Raw genomic sequence first — 25,557 nt, 5'->3', positions numbered from 1 at the left:
TCAACAGAAAAAAAAGCCCCGTACATTGAAATTACGTGAAATAGCTGGGGGGAATCCACAAGAGGCATTTTCTTTCGCCTGGAATCCGACCGTTCCACGTATCTCAAATCTGCACATTGCTTTTTGATATTCAGAGTGGGATGTGCAGATGTGTTCTTGTGGCCTCCGAGAAGTATCATTGGTGGCCGACATCCGACTAGAAGATTGTGGCGTTCGCTGAAGGGGAATCATTGATGATGATCCTAAACTTTTGCTTGTAGATGGCGAATTGCTTACCTCCGCGTTAGTTTTAGGCTCACGCTGTGGAACCACTCTTCCGAAGCCTGTCCTTAGAGAAAGACCGGAGTAAACAGAAAGATGAGTATCCCATGTCTCCCCGCAGCCACTTCATAGGCTTACGGAGTTTATATTGTATCTGCTTCCAGGTTATTACCATGAAGGTAGGTTATAGAACGATCTTGAGCGCAAGCAACCTCCAACTCTGGTGTGATAGGAGCTTGTGCTACATGACCCGTCATTTGTGTAACTATTCTACTCCATTTAGTATACTCTCACCGAGCGTCAACCTATGATTGTAAGACTTCGGGGTTGGGCTACACGATGAGTCTCAACTCGGCTGAACGGAATCCATTTGCCCCGGGCGAGGATATAATATCAATACTTCGGTAGTTATTATAAGCGTCAGCAGAGTCAAACAGCACTGTCTTAACCATAAACACCCGGGAATTAAAGCAAGAAACGCCCCCAACAATCAGGTTGAGACAGCGAGACATAGCTTGATTCGAGCCGGCCGACCGGGGATCACTCGAGACCTACATCTACTTGACGTATGAATAGCTCAGAGCTGCGCCGTAACTGGCCAAGATCAATCTTGATGGGGCTCATTCGCAGTTGAGCTGAGTCGCAACTTGCTAGCTGATGTGACTGGTAATAACTAATGCATGTCAGAGTACCTCATACCGCACCGCGGGGGGGTATTGACGAGCACAAGTAGGGTGTGTTGACTGACAAATGGTTAGATAAGGAGGATATCCCACGTTTGTATCGTCTATATATACCATGACCTGGGGAAGGCGGAAAGGGTTGAGGGAGATAGTATATCTTTGGTGTCTTTCTTATACCTAGTTTTTTCTAACCCTTAGCCAATCAATCGGTTTTCGATCGCCAGTTGCTTTTTGACGATGAGTTCACCTTCCCAACTCCCAGTGGTGGGGCAAGATAGAGCCCAATGGGCATCATTATCTACCGAGTCTCCTTCGTACTTGCTTCTTGTCTGTATATTGGCTGCGATGTTGGTATATTCATGGAATTTGTCGAATGACACCATGAAGGGGACCCCTTATGTCAACCCAGCTGGCTTCTTCTCTAGTGCTAGAGCAAAGGTGAGTAGCCAAGTCTGGTATAGAGGATATGAAACTAGCTACTGATGTGCGACACATAAAAGAGAAAATTCTTGGCTTCCGGCGAGAGTCTAGCAGCTCAAGCCAGGGAGAAGTTGCGAGATAACCAAATTTGTCGTATTATGACGGACGTGGGTGAAAGACTTGTCTTGTCGCCTGACTTCATCGAGGAAATCCACAATAAGTCCGACATGTCGTTTCTGGGGGCTTTCGGGAAGGCATGTGTTCTAACTCAACATTTGTCCCCTTGACCTATGATGCACTAAATTTCGCTGACTGGACCTGATAATCTGTATAGGATTATCATTACCAGATACCAGGGTATGAACCCATCCACCTGGCCACTGAGAGTGATCTGCTCTTGAGCACTATTAAGAAGCACTTGATGAAGATGCAACGTATGTGTATATCGAATCCATGTTGCCTCGTACACATGAACCATCGCTGAATATCGTAATAGCCAGTATGATAAAGGCCGTATCTGATGAAGCTGGATTTATCCTGTCTAATGCAATCGGCGACTCTACAGGTGAGTTGTATAAGTGGTATAGATTCGCATATGGCGATGGCTGATAATATAGATTGGCATGAGATGGATTTACTGCCCATACTGGTAGATATAGTCTCTCGCCTAACGTCACGCGTCCTCTTGGGCGAGGAGCTTTGCCGAAACGATGATTGGATCCGTGTCACTAAGGAGTATTTGTATGGTTGGTTCTTCGAGTCACCGAAATTGCACGTATGGCCGCGGCCTCTCCATAGACTTGTGCACTGGATGTTACCGGGGTTCAAGGCACTTCGTGCTCAGCTCCAAGAATCACGCCGGCTGCTGACCCCAACTATGACTAAGCGTCAAGAGATGAAACAAGCTGCGCTCGCGGCTGGCGTCGAGGTACCCAAATTTGATGATGCTTTTGAGTGGTTGGAAGATGAAGCGGCTGCTCGGGGTCTGGTCTATGACGAGGCTCTGGTAGCGAATTTTGGTATAACTGTATCCCTTTTCTCACTTCACACGACAAGCGATACCATGAAGAAAATTGTGGTCGACTTTGCGCAACACCAAGACTCCGTTGAGTCTATCCGTGGAGAAGTCCTCCAACAACTTCAAGCCGAAGGGATGTCCAAGACGTCGTTCTATAAAATGCAATTACTCGACAGTGCCATGAAAGAGTCGCAACGCATGAACCCCCTCGAAACGAGTGAGTACTACTTGACTTGACAACATCTTACGTTGGAGCGTGTCTAATAACATCTCTGCTTAGTCATGCTGCGCCGCCTCGTGCAGAAAGAAACACAGCTCTCGAACGGCCTCGTTCTCAAAGAGGGAACCCAGACTTTGGCGGATACTTCCTATATGAGAGATCCAGTTGTCTATCAAAATCCCGATCGGTGGGACGCAACTCGTTTCCTGAAGCTTCGATCACAGCCTGGAATGGAAAGCATGGCGCAATTGGAATCCCCAAGCCTCTACCACCTTGGATTTGGGTACGGAAAGCATGCCTGCCCCGGGAGATTCTTCGCGGTAAATACTCTCAAAGTCGTCCTATGCCATCTATTATTAAAATACGAATGGAAACTATCGCCCGGGGTGGACGCCGATTCCAAAGTGATCGGAACCGGAATTGTAGCGAATCCCGCAATTAGGGTCTTGATCCGCCATAGAGAGAAAGTCGAGTTTGACTTTACTTCGATTTAAAATCCCTCAAGTATATTTGCGATACTCGAATCTGGTCGTTGACATGGTAGGAGATTAGAGGAATAAACGAAACTGTTCGGTTTGATATTTTTCGTCGGGGTTGGATCAGGCAATGCTACCTTAGTACGTGTGTACTACCTGAAAACGAGATTGTGTATTTGGAATATTTGGAAGGGATAGGTTGGGAATCCTACCGTCGCTACCCATCATGCCTTTTCATAATCATACTACTGAATCAGTTTCAGTCCTTGCGATATAGATTTATAATTGATTCCAACATTTTTTTTTTCCCTGGTTCTCTCTTCACTGATCATAATAAATCAACCGTGTAAAGACTATTTGTGGCTGCGTCGCATGGCCTGTTTAGCTTACGTGGGTGTCCGGAATCGGGTGGCTTGCAGGAGATGTAGCGCCGTGGCGTTAGGTGTAACAAGAAAGGGTGGGTTTCTCGGCTCAGGAAAAAAGATCCCCTATCTCCTCGACTTCTCTTTCGGTCTTCCCCAACTTTTTCTTTGCCCTGAGCTCTTGCTTTTGTTTCTTTTCATCATCCTCACTCTCGGCTGCCCCATTTCCTTGGACATAAGCCCGGGCCGACAGTGTTTCACCCGTTGGCAACACTAGTCCGTGAGTAGCAATGGCGAATTGCTTCATTTGGTCTTGACACCTGAATGTTAAGTAGGCTATCTCGGTACTCATAACTCCTACGGACTGGGGCGAAAAGACGAAGAACTGACGGGCTAGCTTCATCCCTGAATTGATCATCGACGGGAGTTGACCTGAAGCACGGATTGTCGCAGTATAAGGATCTCATATATCGGAAACCATGTATACTTTCTTCTTGGTGAAGGTGCGAGCAATTCGGCCACATTCTTGTCGGAACCTTAGCCTCTCGTGATTTTCTGAATTGAGGAGAGCGTTAGCTAAAGCATAGGTCGCTATGGCGTCGTCTCCGGCATTATCGGTGATGCCACCACCTGAGTCCTTCTTGCTGGGCTGGAGGTCTTTCCAGTGATACCCGAAAATCTGAAGTAAAGATACCAACCCCGGGATAACCCCGACTGAGGACGTTATATCTTTAGCGATATCACGAAGATCCACCCAAGCTGAGAAGAAAGGTATGGCTTTAGGGAATATTTCGGATAGGTATGTCCACTCAGCTGCCATCTCAAATCCAATTAGAACTAGTTTCGCCTTATTCTTACAGCTCTGGATAAAATCCACAATAATTGGCTCTAAGTCTTCGGGATCGACTTGCAGTTTCTGGCCGAAGCGATGAGAGCGGCGAACTGGCATACCTTTAACTCCTCCAAGACGGATAATATCATCTTGTCTGTGTTTGCTCATATTGACATTGAGGGTTAATGCTTGGATACAGTTTCGAGTATAAAAATCCCCAAGATATGGTTGGCCTGTGCTAGATGATGCGACATCCGTGTGCGTTGAATCCTATTGTCCTAGAATCGGAATATGTGCGAGCCCGACTTGATGTAGGACGCGGTCCTTCTCACTTGTAATGGCGACATGCTTGGTATCTATTGCAATGAAGGCCGAGTCCTTGAGAACTTCCTGTAGACCTTGTAGAGTCGTGATTCTATTTGCGAAAAGGTCCCTCGAAACAGGGTCGCGCTGTAACTGTTTATAAGTAGTCATGTTGATCGCGTCCTCGAATATTGGTGAGAATATTGGTTGGGTTAGTTTGTACTTCAAGGAAGATGATGTCGACGGCTAGACTACCTAATGTTAGGATCGAATGTTTGATGGAGCTGAGTGACAGATAGAAAAAGAGGGAGAGCTGTTAGTGAAGTATCTAAGCTAGAGCTGGAGGGGCAAGTGTAACGTGGAGCTACATATGTACTTATGTATGCCAAGGCCAGCTACTGGCGGGTCTTAGCGGCTTCTGCTTCATGACTTAACCTTTAATGGTGCTAGCGCTATTATATTACTAAGCAAAAGTAAACATCAATACGTGACGGCGTAACAATGTGACATGAAATCTCAGCCTAGTGTTAGCGCTGCGTTGCTGCTCAGGTACCCCTCAAAGACAGGGACACGGCACGAATTACAGGGAGTTAAGGCACTAAAGTAAACTCACCGCATTCCTCCCGTCCAATCGATCCATCGATCAAACAACCCCACGGCGGGCAACCCTGTAGTTGAACCTAATGGACCTTGTAATGTAGCCCTGCTGCCCTGCCAGGCTTCTGTATTCTGTACTCCATGCCCTAGTATCCTCATCATAACAAATCATCTCCCTCTATTTTTTTTGAACTCGCGAATGCCCACTCGTCACTTGTCCCATACCCTTTTTTTCTGGACCATGCATTGATTGACATTGCCGCGTTTGTTGACATTACAGCACATTACTTTTTTTGTATGTCGCATTGATCCATGCACGTTACCGAATCACCGGTAGTTTCGCCATCTTTCGTCTCTCCTTGAAGCTTGGCTTGTATTTTCTTGTATTAAGACAATTAACAATTAGACGTTCGCTCTTTGGTCCACGGTGCGCCCCTACACTCATTTGTCTTCTTGACTAGCCAATGCCGTTTGTCTTGCAATTTGCTACGGACTTGGATTTATTGGACATCCAATAAGTGTCTTGTTTATTCGGTGAAGGTCCGATACCTTTCTCTCAGCACAATATCAACCTTCACCTCCTTTCCGGAACCCACCAATCCTCCGTCACCACGATTCGCTCCTTTCGGCCCCTCTTCTACTTCTCTACTTAAATAAACCCTTTTATACTATCACGGTTCCCAAAACGATCTTTTACGAATAACGAGAATTACGTGACAACATGGCCGAACGAGATTATGACGATAGCAACGAGGCGTTGGACCCGGAGCTCCTATACACTAAGGAATACTGCATAGGTCAGACCTCTAGGCTTACCGGTTGGCGATTTATGCTTACATAGTGCGCTATAGGTGGAGGCAGCTTTGGAAAGGTCTTTAAAGGGTTTGTGCCCATAATTGCAATTGTGCTAGGGCGTCAATGGCTAATCTAGAGTAAAGTGTCGAAAAACGAAGTGGACAAGCCGTAGCTATCAAGGTTATCGATATTGAGAGCGCCGAAGACGAAGTCGAAGATATCATACAAGAAATCGCTATCCTTTCCGAATTACAATCGCCATACGTTACCAAATATTACGGATCATACGCGAAGGGTGCTGAGCTATGGATCGTTATGGAGTTTTGCTCCGGCGGGAGTTGCGCCGACCTGATGAAACCAGGCATGATAGGAGAGGACTATATCGCAATTATCATAAGGGAGTTGTTGATGGGTCTTGAGTACCTTCATGCGGACAAGAAGCTTCATCGGGATATTAAGGGTATATAATATGCGTCTGAGTCCCGTTACTAATGTAGAGATACTAACATAATATTGATGTAGCGGCGAATATTCTGCTTAGCTCCAATGGTCAGGTAAAACTGGCCGATTTTGGTGTTTCTGGACAGCTTTCAGCGACCATGACCAAGAAGAACACATTCGTCGGTACCCCATTTTGGATGGCCCCGGAGGTGATTAAGCAATCTGGGTACGACCACAAGGCGGATATTTGGTCGTTGGGTATTACAGCATTGGAACTGGCCAATGGCGAACCTCCCTACGCCGACATCCATCCCATGAAGGTCTTGTTTCTCATCCCGAAGAATCCCCCGCCGAGGTTAGAGGGGAATTTCACCAAGGCATTTAAGGATTTCATCGAACTCTGTCTACAGAGGGACCCGAAGGAAAGGCCAGTAGCTAGAGATCTGCTCAAACATTCTTTCATTCGAAAGGCGAAGAGGACCACCGCTCTGACGGAGTTAATCGAGCGTTTCAATCGATGGAGCGCCACACACAAGTCGGAAGAAGAGAATTACGATCCGGGAGAGGACATAGTAGTCCCAGAAAGTGTCAATGAGGATATGTGGGATTTTGGCACGGTCCGTCTCGTTGGAGACAGAGGCGGAATGGTGAATCGCCCCGGGTTAAACCCGATGGACGATTCAGCGAGGAACGCAAGAGCATCAAGACCGTTAGAGCCGGACTACGGCGAGAGCCCGAGAGCGATGTCGCCAAGCAAAGTTCAAGTGCAAGACTTCGCCGACGCGTCCGTATCTAGCACACTAAAAGCCAACAACCCCTCAATGATGGGAACATCCCGTCAATCATCGCCCCAGCGAAAACCTGTACCTTTACAGGCGCCTTTATCACCTTCGAAGGTTCCTCTACCTCCATCGCCACCGAAGCATGCGCAAGATCCGAGCACCCCACGTCCTCTGTCCAAGCAAATACCCGCCATTCCCCCCACTATGACTTCCGCCGACTACGACCGAGCGCTAAAGGAGCAGTTACGACAAGACATGGGCGCTCTCAGTCTGGCTCCGCCTCAACCCCAATTCGTGAATGCTCAAAACATAACCCCCAGGAACTCACAACAACAGCGCATCCCCAAACTCAATCCATATAGCTTACCCGAAATCCCGCCATACCGCGGTCCTAGCTCACAACACCAACCCCCGCCATCTTCCCGAGCAACGCCGCAACCACAATCTCAGCCTTCGCAAGCGTTCGCATCGAAAGCTGCCGCTGTGCAACCGAAACAGCAGACACCCGCACCAGACTCATTCCCACCTCCGGGTCCCGCGAACCCGAATGGCGAGCTAGACGCGTTGAATGATGTCATCTTCCCAGCGTTGGAAGAGGCGCTAAAGAGACGACAGATTCGGCTACAGCAAGTATATCGCCATGAGAAGGTTGTTACGCCACAACGCCAGCGCGCAGAGGCCGCGCACGATCGCATTCGCAAGCACGTTTACAAGTTAGCCAACGTATGTAAGGAGATCGACCGTCTCGACAAAAGCGAGCCCGTAGGTATGGGGAAGGATGTGGGCACTTTCCTCGAGGGCTTACTTGAAGAGATTCTGGTTCGCGTTGAGCCATTAGATGAGGATGAGGGGATGTGAACTACTAATAACCTACTTACGTGAAATAAGGGAATGAATGAAGAGATGAGACGAGAGATGAGTGAAGTGAGTGAATGAACGCTAAAGAAAGAGCACGTGTTTATTACTATTTAAAAATAACGTGCCGTGTAAGTATATATCTACCTATCGAGGGACAGGATACCTAAGGGATTCAGGAGAGAAAAAGGTGCCCTATTTGTTTTGTAACACCTCCATTACCATCACCCCCCATTGTTAGTACCCAGCCAGACTTGCTTGTTTTGCTTGCGTTGTTTTAGGTTTCTAGAGAATTCCCACCCTACCCCCCTGCTATCTGGATGTAATGCAAAGGGTTGTTTTTGCATCGGTATACGGTGTTTGACGGATAGGAAAGGAATCATAGAGGCGTGTATAACGAAATCAAAAACACAGAAACAAAAAAGATTTGTATTAATTCAACCTTCGTTGATCACCCTGTTGTTTGAAGACGATTCAGACCTTTCTTCTTCCCTGCTTTCCTTAATCGCAGGTGTGGCGGCAGCGCTCGGTGCTAAGGTGTTGCGCATCATTTCATTGGCGGTTGTTCCCATGCGGCTCGCGAGCCGGCTTCCTATTCCGTTGCGTAACAATTGCGCGGGATCCTCGCGCTCGGGTTGCGCCCAGCAGAGGTAATCTTGTCCGAAGAGGCGCCGGTGGTCCTGTCGGTGTTCTTCGAATACGTCGCGGACCCGTGAGACGTAGTATGCATAGAGTCGGTCGGCTTCCGCGTCTTTGTCTTTGGTGAGTTTTTGGGGTTGGGAGGCGTGTAGGCGCGCGAGTTCGTGTAGGTTCCATACGTATGTTTGGCGGAGGTCACGGCGGGATTGGTTGTACCGCTGGATTGAGTCCGTGAGCTATAGGGGGTTAGTTTGGATACTCTTCTTCAAGGGGATGAATGAAACGTATAAAGAGTGGGATTATAGACCCCGCGGGTAAAACTTACGAAAGCTCGATAATGGCATTGTGAACCTGGACACTCATCGTGGTGTATGTAGTGTTCGTGTAACCCGGGCGGATAGTACAGGGGTTGATCATAATAGCCGTAAGTGGGACGAGCTCGCATACTTGCGAATGGGGCACGTTGTCGAGGGCCTGGTTGGAAGGGCGAGTTCTCGTCTGTACGACTTGTCCTGTATAGGTGATCATGTCGAGCGTATGACTCTGCGCTGCAGACGATTGCTGCTGCCGCTGAGATGGCTGACATAGTTGCTGCTGCTGCGGTGTACTGGGCCATTTGTGATATCGTTGAGGATGCGAGCGGCTAATCGGTGCGTCTGTGGGTTATTATCGAAGCTGGGCTGATGGCATGGCAAGTAAAAACTCGATGTTACTAAGTATAGAAGATTACGGGGAATTCTAAGGAGTTACTCCCAAATATTCGTATCGTTTTTCTCCTCTATATGGTCTAGGTAGTTCGTGATCCCTACCGATGAGTGCTTCGTATCGTATCCATCGATGGGTCAGAATTTTCCTTTAGGATGTATTGCTAAGGGCTGTTGATTTACGTTTATAATCATAAAAGAAGCAAATTCGGCCGAAGAGCTGAGATGTTGATATAGGCGGACGTTGATTGAGCCACTTTGAGACAGATACTATATGAAACGACCACGGTTTGTGAGGCACTTGGCTCTTGCCCATAGTATAATATCAGGCTTAGGGTCATCTAGGTGAGTTAAAGAAGCACAAATTATGGAATTGAGGCATGATATTTGGATTTGAAGACTCATGGCACTAAGCAATGCCTATCACTTCCTCCATGGAGAACCGTTTCCCATGAAATAATGGAGACTGCAGCTACGTTGATAACCCTTAAGCAATGACGAGAGGAACCTTGAGTTAGGATTTGCAGAAAGAAAGTTCTCGTGACTCATAGTAGAACGATTCCTTCTCGCGAGATATCTGGATGCACTTGATAGGCAGGCGAGACTCCCAAGGCTGATTTGAACGACGGCATGGTAGGTGCTCTCCGGTATACCCGAGGATATACGTACTACCGCCCTGAAGCTACTAAATCAATAGCTCACGTTGATAGGAGGAACTATAGACAATTAAGTTCACATGTGGTCTACACCAGTTGAGAATCATTTAAAAGACATGGCCTCTTAAGTTTAAAGTCCGATGGTGATGGTTAAAACCTTTCCCCAAGCTGAAGATAGTTGCCAAAACTGCGTTGGATAGACAGTTTAGAGAGGGGCGGAGGCCGCTGATGTCATTGACGTCTTTGAATACTCGAAGATTCGGTTACGTTAAGGGGGTGTTTATTGCATCGCAAATAACAACTAAATGCATTTTATTTCTTTCTAAGTAATAACACAAAACACTAACTGCCTCAGTCGGACTTGATATTTAATCCATTAGGTATACGGCGTGTTTATCTTTTGATGATGAATGTTTGTGAAAATGAAGAAGAGTGGGGACCTCGGGAATCTTCGCTAAATGTTGATCAGATCTGATAAGATACACTGCCACATCTGCAAGTATATTGTGGCTTCTCACACACAATTCCGTCAAAGCTAACCTTAAATGGCTTAGTGAGGTTACTAGACTATCGGAATCAAGGTTGTTTTCTCTTCAAAAAAATTGTAACCGTGCTCGCCCGTTCACCCGATCGGAATGCCACGGCTTGGACCCAATCCCATCCTCCACCAAATCCATCCTACCAATACCTAGTATTTGCGCCATTTGCAAGTCTTTGCATCACTGTTTTCTTTTCTCGAGCACTTCCGACGCATCATTCCCTTTTTAGCTTGCTATTGTCAATTTCTACACGATGCTGTCGCGAAACACTACCAGAGCCGCTCAGGTACCTATCTCCCACCTTTACCAAGCCCAATGGCTCGAGCTCTTCTCCCTGTCACATGCCATGTTCTGCCGAGGGCAACTTAACTAACTTTGTTCTCTTCTATAGCGCCTGGCGCGAACTGCGGCTCGCCAACAATCGCACATCCAGAATGCCTCACGTTCCTTCGCGACCGTCCAGTCCGACATATTCAAGCCCACGAAATATGGCGGCAAATACACCGTCACCCTTATCCCTGGTGATGGTATCGGTGCCGAGGTAGCTGAGAGTGTGAAGACCGTCTTCAAGGCAGACAGTGTACCTATCGATTGGGAACAGGTTGACGTTTCGGGTGTGGAGAGTGGCTCGCCTGGCAGCCTTGAGGACATGTTCCGAGAGTCTGTCGCTTCATTGAAGAGAAACAAGCTGGCGTTGAAGGGTATCCTCCACACACCCATTAGCCGATCAGGACACCAGAGTTTCAACGTCGCCATGCGACAAGAACTCGACATCTACGCCTCCATCTCCCTCATTAAGAACATCCCTGGCTACAACACCCGCCACAAGGACGTCGATCTATGCATCATCCGAGAGAACACCGAGGGTGAATATAGTGGTCTAGAACACCAGAGCGTACCCGGTGTCGTCGAGTCCCTCAAGATCATTACCCGAGCCAAGTCGGAGCGTATCGCCAAATTCGCTTTCTCCTTTGCGTTAGCAAATAACCGCAAGAAGGTCACCTGTATTCACAAGGCCAACATCATGAAGCTAGCCGATGGTCTATTCCGAAGCACTTTCCAGAAGACCGCCGCCGAGTACCCCACCCTCGAGACCAACGACATGATCGTAGACAACGCTAGTATGCAATGTGTATCGCGACCTCAGCAATTCGACGTCCTAGTTATGCCCAACTTGTACGGTGGTATCCTGTCCAACATTGGCGCTGCTCTTGTCGGCGGCCCCGGTATTGTTCCCGGCTGCAACATGGGACGCGATGTTGCCGTCTTCGAGCCTGGTTGCCGACACGTCGGTCTTGACATTAAGGGCAAGGACCAGGCCAACCCCACTGCTCTTCTCCTTTCCGGATCTATGCTACTCCGCCACCTTGGTCTTGACGAGCACGCCAACCGTATCTCCAAGGCTGTCTACGGTGTCATCTCTGAAGGGTAAGCTTTTCCCACTAAATTTGAAGTCAATTATCGTCAATACTAACAATTTCTACAGCAAGTACCGTACTCGTGATATGGGCGGTGACGCCACCACGCACGAATTCACCCGCGCGATCCTAGACAAGATGGAGACTTTGTAATCGAATCCGACCTGATACCATACCTTAAAACCCAACCTCTTTAAGACTACGGCCCGCTTCCTACGTGTTACTCTGATAGATACCTAGTAGATGGGCAAAACGATAGCATGACTAATGGAGTCACGGAAGGCGAAAGTAGGGGGATCCTAGACATGTACTGTACGTAGAATAGGATATGTTTGCATTGCATCAATTTCATTATTTCAAAGCTCTGTTTTGTTCTATCATATTGTCTTCCGCCCTTCGAGAGCTAGCTTATGCTTCCCGCCACAGACGCGCGACTACAATCCACAGTACATGCACTACCTTAGAGGTATTGATGCTTTATGTGACGTCCTAGACTGAGGGGTTCGGCACCATCTTTCTCCTACTATTCATAGGGCAGTGCTGATGGTAGTAGGGAAAGGGATAGATACTTTCTAACAAATCCTGATCGTTCTGCAGCACCAGATGCCAATGCTTTACCATGGCAGTATTCAATTCACTTCACATATATCTCACACTAGGTCACATGCTGTGTATCTACGAAACTACGTGTATAAATATAAATGAAAGAGTAAGTCATCAAATTCACAAACGAGAAATATTCCCCGATAATACACCCTGCAAACCCAACCCACTCATAACTTGAGATAACTCAGGTACTTCTTGAAATGAGAGGCAAGACCATTTTACCCCGTCCCTCATTAAAGGCATTAAAAAACTCGTACACCAACGGATGAAGACCCTTTTCGCGTGCCGCTTCCAACCAATCCTTCATCGCAATCTCTCGTAAAGGGCTTCCAGAAGTGTCTTCAAGAAAGTCCGAAAGTTTTTCGTGAGTAACCTTGCCTTGGTTGCAGTGGTTAATGAAGTGTATGTCCCTGTTTTTCTGTTCTCGTAGCGGCGTAGAAATCTTATCTCCAACCACAGACTCAATTGCGGATTTTACTATATCCTTCGACACATCCCCTATTGTGACGAAATCCCACTGACCAGTAACGTCCTCCCTCTCGATCCGCGGCAACGCGCCAATCAACGGTGAGTACTTGGTTAGCATACCTACAGCATCAAGTTCGGATGCATCTTCACCCATAACGTGTGCCAGGCGATGGACGTAGGTAGGTAACTCGTTGTCCGCCGTTACTTTCCCCAAAAGCATCTCGCTAACCCATTTTGAGGCTGCATAACCATCAACCGAATTCAATAGATCGGGATCGGCCGGCAATGCAGGAACCTCAGGTAGTGGCTCTGTGTCGTTGTGTTGAATGACTTTCGCCACGGATGCCGTCGATACATAGTGTAGCGGTAGACGGCGTGGAATGGCCATTTCACAGAGCGTACGCGTCGACACAACGTTTGCACGGCGCAGGGACTGGTATGTCTTCAGGAGAGATACGTCGGCGCCATTATGGATTATGATGTGAGCGTACTCGGTTAGGAATGCAAATTGGGGATCCGAGAGGCCAAGGCTGAAGGTTGAGAGGTCGCCGACATACTCGGTGATCTTGTCGCTTTTTACCGAAACGTGGCGCGGCTTGCCAGATGCGTCTGGTCGCATTGCTAGGCAGTGCACTTGTGCAACTCTTGGTTCTTGGACAAGACGTGATAGCAGGTGTCTACCAACGAATCCAGTAGCGCCCGTTAAGACGACCACGAGACCCCCATTTCCAGTTAAAGACCTTGCATCGTACGGTGAGGTAGTAATTGTAGTTTGTGGTAGTCCATCGGTTAAACCAGCAATTTCCAGGTCCCAGTTGATTGTTCGTTGGGCTCCTCTAGGTCTCAAGAACGATACTGCTGCCGACCTCGAATCGGCCTTTTCGGCGGTATCTCTGGCGTTTGAAACGAGATCGGCCATGCAGCTTAAAGTGCTCGCGTGGAAAAGCTCGAGCATGGAAATCGTCACTCCGAATTGTACCTCGATCAGAGACTTGAGCTTGATCATCAATATCGAACTGCCCCCGACTTGGAAGAAATCCGAACCAGGGTGTAGGACTGCTTGTTCTGGTATATGACCAGAAAAATAGTTCGCTCGGGCCGTGAGAACCTCTTCCCAGACTTCCTTCATTGAGCTTTCTATAGGGCTTAACGCGCGCATGGGATGATCAGTTGTCCTGGGCACCGGGGAATTTGGAATAGGTAACTTATCTACGGCAACCCTATCGGTCTTCCCATTGGCAGAGGCTGGTATTCGGTGGGTTGGAATTATTGAGGCTGGCTTCATGATTTGTGGCAGGGGAAGGTTAGAATAGAGCCATTCTATGAAACTGACCTTGTCCCCTGCAAATTCGATATCGAACACGACAAAGGCAATGAGAACATCATGGGGTTGATTGGTCCGTAATGAAGCCGCGGCATTGACGATCGCCCCGTTGGAAGTATGCACAATAGCATTGGCGATCTCGTCGAGCTCGACTCGAAATCCATGAATCTTCACCTGGCTACCTCCGTCTAATCGTCCAAACACCTTGAGTGTGCCGTCCGGCAGCAGCCTACCCATGTCCCCAGAGCGATAGATTCTAATTGCCGGGGTATTTGGTGATGGGGATTCTCTCTGTATAAATTTATGATTTGATTCTCCGGGACGTTTGAGATATCCAAGACCAACGCCTCGCCCTGAGATGCATATTTCGCCAGGATATCCGATAGGTAAAACATTCATATTATTATCGGTAATCTCAATGCCATAATTTGGCGACGGACGGAGGTAATCGCTACTATCATCGTATGTATCGCCCAGGTCCTGATATGGGACAATACCTCTAGCGCAAGCCACTGTGATTTCTGCCGGCCCATATACATTGACGAGCTTCAAGGTCCTACAGTCTAGCTTGCGGAAAGCCCAGCGCAATTCTGGGCCCAGATTTTCTCCCCCTGACATCGCATAGTGCCATGATTTGGTCTTGGTGAGAATATGGTGCCCATAGTTCAGTAGCGCGAGGTACTCGGATGGTACGAAATGTGTAACGGTCACACCATGTTGGACCATGAGCTCGGCCATCCGTGTCGGGTCACCCCGCCCGGTTTTTCCAACTATGATCACTGTACCCCCGTTGCATAATGCCAAGAATATCTGGTCTAACATCAAATCGAATCCGAGTGGGCTTTGTTGCAATGTTACCTCGCGCCCAAGATTTAGAGTAGCAGTCGTCCCATATATTTGGCCCAACAGCCCACCATGCGTGAGCACTATACCTTTTGGCACGCCCGTAGATCCACTCGTATATATTATCATCGCTGGTTGGTTCTTTTCATTGCCGTCGTCTCTTATATGCGTTTGATGGACGTGTATCCTGTCTTCGGTCACATGGGGAGCATTTCTCGCCTCGTCGATGTTGAATAAGGATACTGATTTCGTGCCTGCGACAACTTGCTCTGCTAACTCATTGGTGGCAGTATGGTATAGCAGGACACTCGGCTGACACTCCTCGACCACAGCGTGGAGCCGTTGTTGGTGGTTCCGTGTGTCCAAGGGAATCCATACCAGACCCAACTTCAGGATGGCGAGTATACAGCAGATAGTCTCGGCGATCGGGTCAAGTAGCATAGCTACATATGAGCCACGAGCTAGCGAGGGCTGAACGGATCCTATCATTTGTGCTATTTCGGCTGTCTTGGCTGCCATTTGTGCGTACGTGAGAACCCCGCCCCGGTCGTCCTTGATTGCGATATCTTCCGGCAGTTCGGATACTAATTCATCGATGCGGTCTACGATGGTACCGTTCCACGGTATTTCTATATCGCCACCGTAACCAGTCCCTATGGCCTCCTTCCTGTCTGTCTCGTTGCAAATTTGGCAGTCACCTACTTCAGAGTATGGGTCTTGAGCCAAGGCTTCTAAGGCACGCGTATACCATTTCAATAGTAGCGCGCCGTCAGATTTATGATATAAATTTTGCTGCGTGATGAAGGAGATGAACGTCCAATCCGTTGTCGCAGCAACGTTTAGAAGTAAGTCGTATGGATTCCCTCCTGGAACGGCGCCGTCCCACTCGATTTTTCCGTCGCTCCCAAAGCTAGTTTCATTCAAGGGTGCTTTGCGATAATTTATAGCGACCTGGAATAGAGGATGATGGTCGGACGGCTTAGGGATAGCCAATTCATCGAGAATCATATCAATAGGCGCGCGTGAATGAGCTAAAGAGGCTAGGATCGTGTCGCGTGACCTCCTTGCTACTGCATCGAACGAATCGGAACGGCTAAGTCGGATACGCGCGGGTAGCATATTCAGGAAATACCCGATGGTTCCTAAGTCCTCCGCCCCCGGTCTATTAGCGTCCACCACCCCAATCACGACATCGTCAATACCAAGGCATCGTGCCAGAAATACGGCTAGGCTAGCAAAGTAGAAGTGGAACGGCGTAACACCGGCTTCAGAGGCCGCCCTCTCTATGAGATTGGTTATATTTCTAGGTAACCTAGCATCTGACGTATTGATGCTGTAATCTTTAGAAGTCGGACGTGCCTTGACTTTGGCGAAAGGGAAAAGAGGTAGTGTTTTAGGGATATATGTGTAGATGGTTTTCCAGAAGGCAAGGTCGGCGTAAAGATCTTGAGGTGTAGATGTTTGCAATTGTCTCTTAGCCATATCGATAGACTGTTGGATATTAGGTCCTGGTACGCTAGTTAACTGTCCCGTGTATGCCCTCGCGAGTTCAGCGATGAATACTCCCCAACCCGCTCCGTCGAGGGCGATGTGATGGTGACTGAACTGTATAAAATGGAGAGTTGTTGAATGTGACATGACTGTTACCTTCATGATGACTCCTTTCTCTATGTCGAATCTGAATTTCTTGACTTTATTTATCTCGGCTTGTATCTCATTGTCGTCCTCGATCGCCTTGTGTGTTAATATGATTCTTGGCTCTGGGAGTACGGCTTGTATAGGCCGAGAAGTGGCACTGTGCACGAAGTAAGCACTTCTAAGGGCCTCATGCCGCTTCCCAACGATCCGAAGGGCTTGTTGTAACCTTTCCATGTCAAGCAGGCCATGGAAGCGACCAAAGTAAGATATGTTATAAGCATTGCTTTGAAGAACTTCGTGCAAGAAATACAGATGTGCTTGAGCATGAGACATATCGCCGAATCTCTCATACTTATCTCTCTTGCTCTGTTTTCTTTCTGCTTCGGCGATAGCGATTGTCGAGGGAGGAGCGGGAGGTAGTATATTGGATACTTGAATGGCAGTCGTCTTTATGATCGGGCGGCTATTCGATCCGTTGGGTAATCGTGGGGCTCTATCAAGATCCTGTGAAGGGGAGTTGGGCTCGCTGTGGTTGATTTCTTCATTTGATTTCCTATAGTCGGTGCTCCTGTCTTTGTCCCACGGCTTTAGGTCGACCGGTAAGTTTTCGAGAATATTTTGGCATATGTCATGTAAAGACGAACCGTTCAAGAATTTCAAAACCGGTATATCCACATCCAGTATCTTGAGAAGCCAGGAACGAATCTCGACAGCGATTAATGAGTCGAGACCCATGCTAATTAGACCAACGCGGTTATCTACGACCCCATCGAGGGAACCAAGTGCTAAGCTGACCCTTTTGGCTACTGTGGAGTTTAAAATAGACAATGACTGGCCCTTCTCCGAAGCCTCTCTAAGTTTGGTTTGTATGTTCTGAGTCGGTTGTTCCCGATCGTAATGACCTCCTGTGTGTCTTTCCTCGCCCTTGATGCGACAATGACTAAACTTAGGCATATCACGCCAAGGGGTATTTACCTCGGTACCAATCCCAGCGATAAGTTCAGGAGCTAGGCCGGACTCTGGGCGGCCTGATAGGATTGCCTGGGCGAAGATTGCGTGAAATTCTGGCTCCGGAATAGCTGACAAATCGTCCTGGCGAAATCGAGCTTCGAAATTCGACCCGGCTTGTCCATGTAGAAAGCCAATCCCAAGTAACATTCCAAAGTGCATTACGGACGCGGCTAAGCCTCGTTTACGCCTGCAAATAGCCAAAGTCGACATAAACAAATTGGCGGCATTGTAGCTAGATTGGGCGGGTTTACCGACGATGCTTGCAACGGACGAGAAAAGTATGAAGAAATCTAGGGGTACGGAGAAGAATAACTCGTCGAGATTCTGTGTCCCGATCACCTTAGGTTTGAAAACCGCCTCAAGGTCCTCGAAGGACATGGCATCAAAGGGATGGTCACGGACTACCAGAGCGCCATTTGCTACACCCGCGATGGGAGGCATGGAAGACACTATTGACTCGTGTACATTCCTTAGGTTATCCATATCGGCAATATCAAGCGAAAAGACGCGAATGGTGGCGCCCTTCCTTTGTAAATGCGCAAGCATCTCTGGAGGAATGAGTGGCTTGCGGCTAGCAAGAGCGAAGTATTTCGCACCGTGACCCATCATCCATTCGCAGAGGGATAGCCCAACTTCGCCTGTAAGACCAATAAGGAAGTATGTTTTGTGATCTCCAAAAAGTTGTTTGTCAGAAGCTGGAATCAATTTCATCGGAACAGAATGAACGTCAGTCCATGATATAAAGCTTGTTACCGATGCTGTTGCTGATTGCTCATGTGCTAGATCAGCTCTAACTCTAACTTGCTGTGTCGGATGTCCACGGGGAAAATCTGATGGGCAGCAACTTTCTTCTAATATTTTGGTAAGATCTGACCGACTGTACGACAGGGAAATAAATTGCCCCGCATTGATATTGTGTAGACCCTGGTGGATTTCTACTCTATGCTGAAGAAAAGAGGATGCAAATTCAATGAGACAGTCTGTTTCTGTCCCCATATCCACGAATCGCTTAAGGTTATGAGGAAGTAAGGATATCAGTTCTCGCTCGGTTGCCCGAGGATGGATATAGGTTGCGACCTCGTCGGATATAAGCAAAGATCCGCTCATACTGGTGGTTAAGAATATATGTACAGCCTTGCGACGGGCTACCGCTCGGATAATCCCAGCCGTAAAGTTATCGGCGTTATGAATCCAGACCGTTCCGTTGGTACTTGATAATGCATCTTCGCATACAATGATGGTGAGGATAACAGGGAGTAGTTCATCAGGGTTCGCCTGGTCTTCACATTGAATCGTACAGTCGGACGTTACCATAACGGTAGGTCTATTTGCTTCCGATAGGGTCAAAGTTAAGTTTTTTGCGTTTTCTAGGTAGCCCACAGAAATATAGAAAGGCTGTCCACCATCCGAACAGACAAAACGGAAGAGCGAGGACGAGAGAACTTCGAGTAGACATAAGTCGGCCTGTGTATCTCCTTGGAAGTCGTCGTCCACTTCCTCGATAGCGATACTGTCATTACTAGCAGATATCTGTACGGGAGTTGACTTAATAGACACTCTCCTGGTAATTAAACGTCTCTGTGCATTGAAACGTTCATTTAGGGCCTTGTCTTGGACAACTCTTGGAGTAAGAATAACTCCATCTTCGACTGCGACTTCCGATTCATTGCTCCACAGAATATCTCTATAGCCCGGCAGATCTAGAATCATCATTTCTAAGAGCATCTCGGAGAACATGGCTGCTTCCGGCTGCTTTTTGTGAAGATGGACGTAATCAACATCGACAAATTTAAGTCGAAGATGGGCCATTTCTCTCGACGCTGAGCGGCCAATACCGACTATGATGTTGGCATATGGATCAACTGAGCGGCTCCCTTTTGTGGCCCATAGAATGTATTTGGATTTCCGAAACAACATTTGAATCGCCGAGACACGATTTGGATCCATCCGCATAAAAGTTGCCTCCTCTAGTCCGGAAAGGCAGATGACAGCGGTCCCATACTCCAAACTATCACCTAGTACCTCTTCTAGATTGTCAATGGCATTGATATATTCAAAAAATGGACTGAGAAGAGATTGAATCCTGGCTGCCATCTTAGATAACACCAAGGTACGCCCGCTAATGATTAGCAAATTCTGAATACGCGCCACGCCGCTTGCTAGATGAAGGGGATCCCTCAAGACACTAACCCGGGAGTCTAATGCTTGACTCATTATAACGGAGAAAGTATGCATTGAGCCATCGTTAAAGTCTTTGAAGCAGCGATCTGCCCCCGAGAAGAAGTTATCTCTAAGAGCCGTATCCCATTGTGCTTCTGTAAGCGTTGGCCCCTTGGTTCGTCCATCTTTGCCACCAAGCCACCATCCTGGCAAGCTGGCAAATAGAAATGGAATGCGTAATGTCATCGGGTTTGTAAGCTCAAGAAGGACTAAATATCCTCCAGGACGGAGCAATTTTCGACAGTGCTGGAGGGTATGAGAAATGGACCTAGTTGCGTGGAGCACATTAGCAGCAATGACGAGATCGTATGAACACTCCCGGAAACCCTGTTCGACGGGGCATTTTTCAATGTCCAAAACCTTGTATCTTAGCAAGCCCTCGTAGGGTAGGAATCGAGCTTGAGCGGTGGAAAAAAACGAAGGAGAGAGATCGGTGAAAGTATAGTTCTCAAAATTAGACTCCAGGCATTCCAAAGCGACAGATGTAGTTCCTCCAGTGCCAGCACCAACTTCAAGAATTCTCATCCTTGGATAACGGTGTGTTAGACGATCAATGAGCATTTTAAAGTGCCTGTTGATTTCGGGGACTCCTAAGCCTTCTTGGTATAATCTTCGTAGCCTTTCTTCTTCATTCAAGGCTTGTAATCCTAACTTTGAACCGCGTACTATGAGTGGAAGGTTTGATCCTAAATGGTGTATGAGTTCAAGGTCAATTTGACCATCGTACCGATGCTTCTTAATTTCCATGATGGATTCCAGCGTATCGTTGTCCCAATGGGATTCCTTCCGGGGGCGCCGGTCTGACTGAGTGCCCAAGTGGACACAGTCGAGGGCCCAATGCATGAGACATTGAAAATGCGATTCCATTGACTCTATCTCTTGCTGGCCAACCTCCGAACAAACCCTATTGAGGTAGTAATATGCAGTCCTCTCGCATATTTCATGTAGCTCGTGATCAGCCGTAGATGATACCTGCGTATCCGATTCGTCAGTTGGCAAGAGATCGGATAGTGGATCTCTCTTCCAGCTTGTTTGCCAGAACATGCTACGATCGTTATCTTCAGAAGGGACTTCTAGAGACGAAAGAACGACGCCCTGGGCCTGGATTTCAGCTTGGCCGTCCTCCCCACGAAATACGTCGATATCGCCACATATAACACGCGCCGACGACTTCGTGAGGTGACAGTCGGCGACTAATTGCGAAACTGAGCGGTTATCCGCATGCCTGTCGTTGGTTATGTTGAAGCGGACTCGCCGAAAGCTCTTTGGGAGGTAGGTGGTCCAGACTCGCCCATCACCAGCGTACGAAAATGCAGCATACAGGCCTTGAAATATGCTATCCAACGGTCCCGGGTGAATTGTGTACTTGCTCGTAACAGTACGCATCGTGGTAACAGTCGCCAGGTTCAGCCGTCTTGTGATCGATTCAAGTAAAAAGGGCTCCGAATACCGAAAACCGACCTTCTGCATCCATGAGTAGAAGCGGTCGACGGTAACATCCGCCATAGGTAACTTAGGATCTACCCTGCTTGGCAACGCATCGCGTTCGTGAAGTCCTAGCTTGATGACAACTCTGCCTGTGAAAATCTTGTGGTCAAACTCAGGAGATGCTGCATCAACATTACTGCAAGTACAACAGAACTCAGCCACTTGCTCCTTTGGGTTCTCATCTAGTAGGTGTATAACAAAGTCAATGTCAACTCCTGGAGAATCCTCTTCCAACACAATTCCGTTATGTATAATGACATCTTGCAGTTCGACTAATTGGACTGACCGGCCATTCCCAGTGAGATGAAGTGAGGCGGCCACAGCCATTACCAGATAGCCAGCTGCTGGAAATAGGACCTGATTTTGGAATTGATGCCCCTGTAGCCAGTCTACATCGCTAAGTTTGAGGACGTTACGCCAATGGACCTTCCGGCCATTTTCACTAGGTATTGCATAACCTAAAAGCTCGTGTGTTGGAGTGTTGCGCGTGCGCCATACCTTTGATTTTCGAGATTCCTTCAGCATGGGCTTGCCATGGTCCCACGGGTATGGTGGGATGCTTTTTTCAACACGTGGTATTACGAAATCCGGTCCATCGCAGGCTTCTCGGAATGCTGCAAAGTTAATGTATGTCTTCGGCAAATCGATATTCCTCCAAATAAAGCCGAGCGCACTCGAAAATGTGTCAAGGGCGTCTTTGTTCCTCTCCAGTACGCCGTGGTATGGGAGGTCACTGCCCGAGACATGTTTGATGGTCTCAGTGGCAGGCCCTCGCAATGCTGGGTGTGGTCCAATTTCGAGAGCTAGATCAAATTTATTCCTCTGCATAGCCGAAGTTATTGCTTGAGAAAACATCACAGGGCCTGTCAAGTTGTCGGCCCAGTATATATCCTCGAAAGGGGTGGTGGTAGTCATACCCCTGTCATCCTCCGTGTCGTATACACTCGAGTACCAGTTGCAATCACCTTCGAAACAATTTCTTCTGGGTTTGATACCGGCCTTTCTTAGCGATTCAAGGTAAGGTTTTCGAATAGAATCCATATGATGGGAGTGGTATGCATTGTCAACCTTCAGTATCCTAGCAAATACGCCTTTCTCGTCTAGAATTGCTTTGGCTTCAACAATAGCTTTAGCATCTCCCGAGAACGTGAAACTAGAGGTAGAATTCTTCGCAGCTACCATGATCCTACCCAGGAGGTTGGGCTGTTGGCAAAAAGCTTCCGCATATTCAGGTGCCATACCCACAGCCATCATCTTACCGGGCATCCCGTTGGTACGCTGCTTTTGGTGACAGTGATATCCCCTATAGAAGGCAATCAAGACAGCGTCTGTGGGCTCAAGGATACCGGCTGCATACGCGGCTGCAATCTCCCCTGATGAATGGCCAACGACAGCACTGAACGTTACGCCGCATTCGTTAAGTAAATCGACTAAAGCAACCTGAACTGCCGTGCAAAGAGGCTGTGAGATCTCAGCAGATTCAATTCGTGTCGGATCATCTTTTCTCAGTAATTCCTCGGTAAGAGACCAAGTTGGACCATATGGAATACCCTTAAGAGTTGACTCGAGTTTCTCAAAAGTGCGTCTAAAGAACGCAGAGTGTTCGAATAAAGTTGCACCCATAGTAGCCCACTGGGCACCTTGCCCCGTGAATATACCTAATATACGAGCTTTGGGGGTCTTGGTTGCCCTGGTAACTATAGAAGACTGTCCATTATGTGCTATGGCAAAGTCTAGCGCTTTGATGAGTTCTTCTTTATTTGTGGCCGAGAATGAAGCCCTGTATGTGAATTGTGTTCGTCGTGTTTGTAAGGTCCACGCCAGCCTTGAAAGATCAATGTCATCTTGATTTTTGAGTGCTGACGATAGAGACGCGACGGTAGCCACGAGAGCCGTCTCGGATTTAGCGGACATAACAAATGGTCCCCAACAAGGTGATAAATAATGAGACTTTTCGGTCTTGGAAGAATCATCCCAGCTTTCAATTATAACATGGGCATTGGTACCTAAGATAGTTTAGCTCCTTCGATCTCAATTTAGACGGGCTGCAGGACGGTAGTCATATACCTCCAAATCCAAAACTGTTGACACTGGCTCTTCTAGGTGTTCCAGTCGGAAGCTTAGGCCAAGGTTTCAATTTTGTTGGCACTTCTAAGTGGTGATAGAACGGCTCTACTTCTGGGTTAAGCTGGTGGAAATGAAGGTTTGGTGGTATCAATCCGTGCTGTACGGCCTGTGAGGCCTTGAGAAGGCTCGCGAGTCCAGCTGTACCTTCGAGATGACCTATAACGGTCTTTACGGAGCCAACATGGAGTTTCGTATGGTTGGGCACTTCCGCTGACTGGTTGCTGAGGTTTCCACGGCGAATGTTAGGGAAAAATGCAGTGCTGATTCCCTCTGCTTCTTTTGGATCTCCAGTCGGAGTGCCTAAGTCTTGTCAGAAAACTTTTAAGAAAGCTTAGCTGGAGATGACCTACCTGTGCCATGAGCTTCGAAATATTGGCAACGGCCACTCTCAGTCTGACAGTCTAGTCCACACCCTGCATACGTTGACGCAATGAGCTGGGCTTGAGCGGTCGCGCTAGGTACGGTGAGGCCTGTCGAGCGGCCGTCTTGGTTAACACCTGTGTTCCGTATGATGCTTTCTATCGAGTCATGGTCGGCTTGTGACTTCTTTAATGTCTTGATAATGACAGCAGCAAAGCCTTCACCACGGGCATATCCGTCGGCATTGGTATCCCACATGCGTGAGCGCCCAGTTGGGGAAAGCATGTTTAGCTTTGATGATATTAGTATGTGGTAGACGTCGAGGTAATAGAGGAACTCGACTTACACTAGACAAGAGGCTGAATAACTCAGGGCTAAAGACTAAATTCACTCCAGCAACTACGGCCATCTCAGACTCTCCACTCCTAAGAGATTGAATTGCTTGGTGCAGGGCAACAAGACTGGAGGAACAGGCCGTGTCTACATTGACGGAAGGCCCCTTCCAATCGAAGGCATAAGACACACGGTTGGCTAACATTGAACGGGCAATACCTGTCCCTGCATACCGCGAGTGGGAATCCATATCACGCAGTACGAGATCACGATAGTCATCCGACATTTGACCCACAAATACGCCGGTCGATGAACCCCTGAGTTGCGACATTGAGTACCCAGCAGACTCTATACATTCGTAGACCGTTTCTAGTATTATACGTTGCTGGGGGTCCATTGATTCGGCCTCTCGAGGGCTGATATTGAAGAAGTCATTATCAAAGGCCCATGGGTCCTCCTGAAGGAGGTATGCTTTCGTTACGTTTGTTGTCTACAATCTCGCATTAGCTTTAATCATCATTCAAGATCTTCTAGGCCTACTGACACCAGGATTTTCCGCACTCTCATGATAGAATGCTGTGGGGTTGAATCGGGTATGTGGGATTTGCGTTAGAAGGTCGACAGGTTGTTCCAAGAGCTCCCATAATTTCCTTGGAGAATTGGAGCCGCCAGGAAACCGGCAACTGCTGCCAATGATGGCGATAGGCTCCGCTGTACTGTCTTGTGAATCAAACATCTTGTGAACTTCCGTTTCTCGGCCTGAGAATGAATCAAGAGTGGGAAATTGGGATATTGGGGCATTATAAGCATCAAATTTCGATTTCCCGTGTCACTCTCACTTCCTTTTGGGGGCTTCCTCAAAACTCCGCCGCACCTCTCTTTACAAGAAGATTGAGTCGACATAGCAACCAAGATCACTCTCATAGAGGTACCTACCGCCTCAGTCATGCATGTATCTCGGACTGATTCGGTTCCTAGGTGCAAATACATAGGGGGGCAACGTTTCCGTAATTAGTATGCTTACTGGAAGTAGCAATTCGGGACATGGGTTGCCAGTAAGTAGAAAACAGGACTTAGCTGAAACTTTGTAAGACAATATATGGCGTTTGGCCCCATGCGCGACATCGAGCCTGGTCGA

The 25,557-nt window shown here is 47.9% G+C and overlaps 6 protein-coding genes across 6 annotated transcripts; 3 read left to right on the top strand and 3 right to left on the bottom strand.

The window, feature by feature from the left end:
- Positions 1–977: 977 nt before the first annotated feature.
- On the top strand, positions 978–3,323 carry F4822DRAFT_80707 (cytochrome P450). Its single transcript, XM_051464011.1, has 6 exons — positions 978–1,382; positions 1,445–1,618; positions 1,699–1,798; positions 1,861–1,863; positions 1,982–2,599; positions 2,663–3,323. Exons 1-6 carry the CDS (start codon positions 1,182–1,184, stop codon positions 3,094–3,096), a joined length of 1,530 nt encoding a protein of 509 aa, XP_051309333.1. The 5' UTR covers positions 978–1,181; the 3' UTR covers positions 3,097–3,323.
- Positions 3,324–3,394: 71 nt separating this feature from the next.
- On the bottom strand, positions 3,395–5,067 carry F4822DRAFT_420966 (uncharacterized protein). The gene has a single exon (XM_051459751.1). The coding sequence runs from the start codon at positions 4,438–4,440 to the stop codon at positions 3,904–3,906; it is 537 nt and encodes a 178-aa protein (XP_051309332.1). The 5' UTR covers positions 4,441–5,067; the 3' UTR covers positions 3,395–3,903.
- A 591-nt stretch (positions 5,068–5,658) lies between these two features.
- F4822DRAFT_80685 (Pkinase-domain-containing protein) lies at positions 5,659–8,159 on the top strand. The gene is made up of 4 exons (XM_051464010.1): positions 5,659–5,969; positions 6,024–6,054; positions 6,111–6,427; positions 6,490–8,159. The coding sequence occupies exons 1-4, from the start codon at positions 5,894–5,896 to the stop codon at positions 8,046–8,048; spliced, it is 1,983 nt and encodes a 660-aa protein (XP_051309331.1). The 5' UTR covers positions 5,659–5,893; the 3' UTR covers positions 8,049–8,159.
- Positions 8,146–9,300, bottom strand: F4822DRAFT_440572 (uncharacterized protein; the record flags this gene model as incomplete). The annotated part of the gene is made up of 2 exons (XM_051462764.1): positions 8,146–8,920; positions 9,010–9,300. The coding sequence occupies 2 exons, from the start codon at positions 9,298–9,300 to the stop codon at positions 8,483–8,485; spliced, it is 729 nt and encodes a 242-aa protein (XP_051309330.1). The 3' UTR covers positions 8,146–8,482.
- Positions 9,301–10,579: 1,279 nt separating this feature from the next.
- On the top strand, positions 10,580–12,473 carry F4822DRAFT_80576 (isocitrate dehydrogenase subunit 1). The gene is made up of 3 exons (XM_051464008.1): positions 10,580–10,869; positions 10,975–12,011; positions 12,070–12,473. The coding sequence occupies exons 1-3, from the start codon at positions 10,837–10,839 to the stop codon at positions 12,152–12,154; spliced, it is 1,155 nt and encodes a 384-aa protein (XP_051309329.1). The 5' UTR covers positions 10,580–10,836; the 3' UTR covers positions 12,155–12,473.
- F4822DRAFT_80590 (hybrid PKS-NRPS PsoA) lies at positions 12,473–25,542 on the bottom strand. The gene is made up of 5 exons (XM_051464009.1): positions 24,964–25,542; positions 24,433–24,909; positions 24,077–24,377; positions 23,667–24,026; positions 12,473–23,605 (listed from the first exon to the last, which is right to left on the bottom strand). Exons 1-5 carry the CDS (start codon positions 25,153–25,155, stop codon positions 12,792–12,794), a joined length of 12,144 nt encoding a protein of 4,047 aa, XP_051309328.1. The 5' UTR covers positions 25,156–25,542; the 3' UTR covers positions 12,473–12,791.
- Between the last annotated feature and the right edge of the window lie 15 nt (positions 25,543–25,557).

This window comes from Hypoxylon trugodes (genome assembly GCF_022578975.1).
Source record: "Hypoxylon trugodes strain CBS 135444 unplaced genomic scaffold F4822scaffold_11, whole genome shotgun sequence".
NCBI lineage: Eukaryota > Fungi > Ascomycota > Sordariomycetes > Xylariales > Hypoxylaceae > Hypoxylon > Hypoxylon trugodes.
This window is presented reverse-complemented; position numbering and strand designations above follow the sequence as displayed.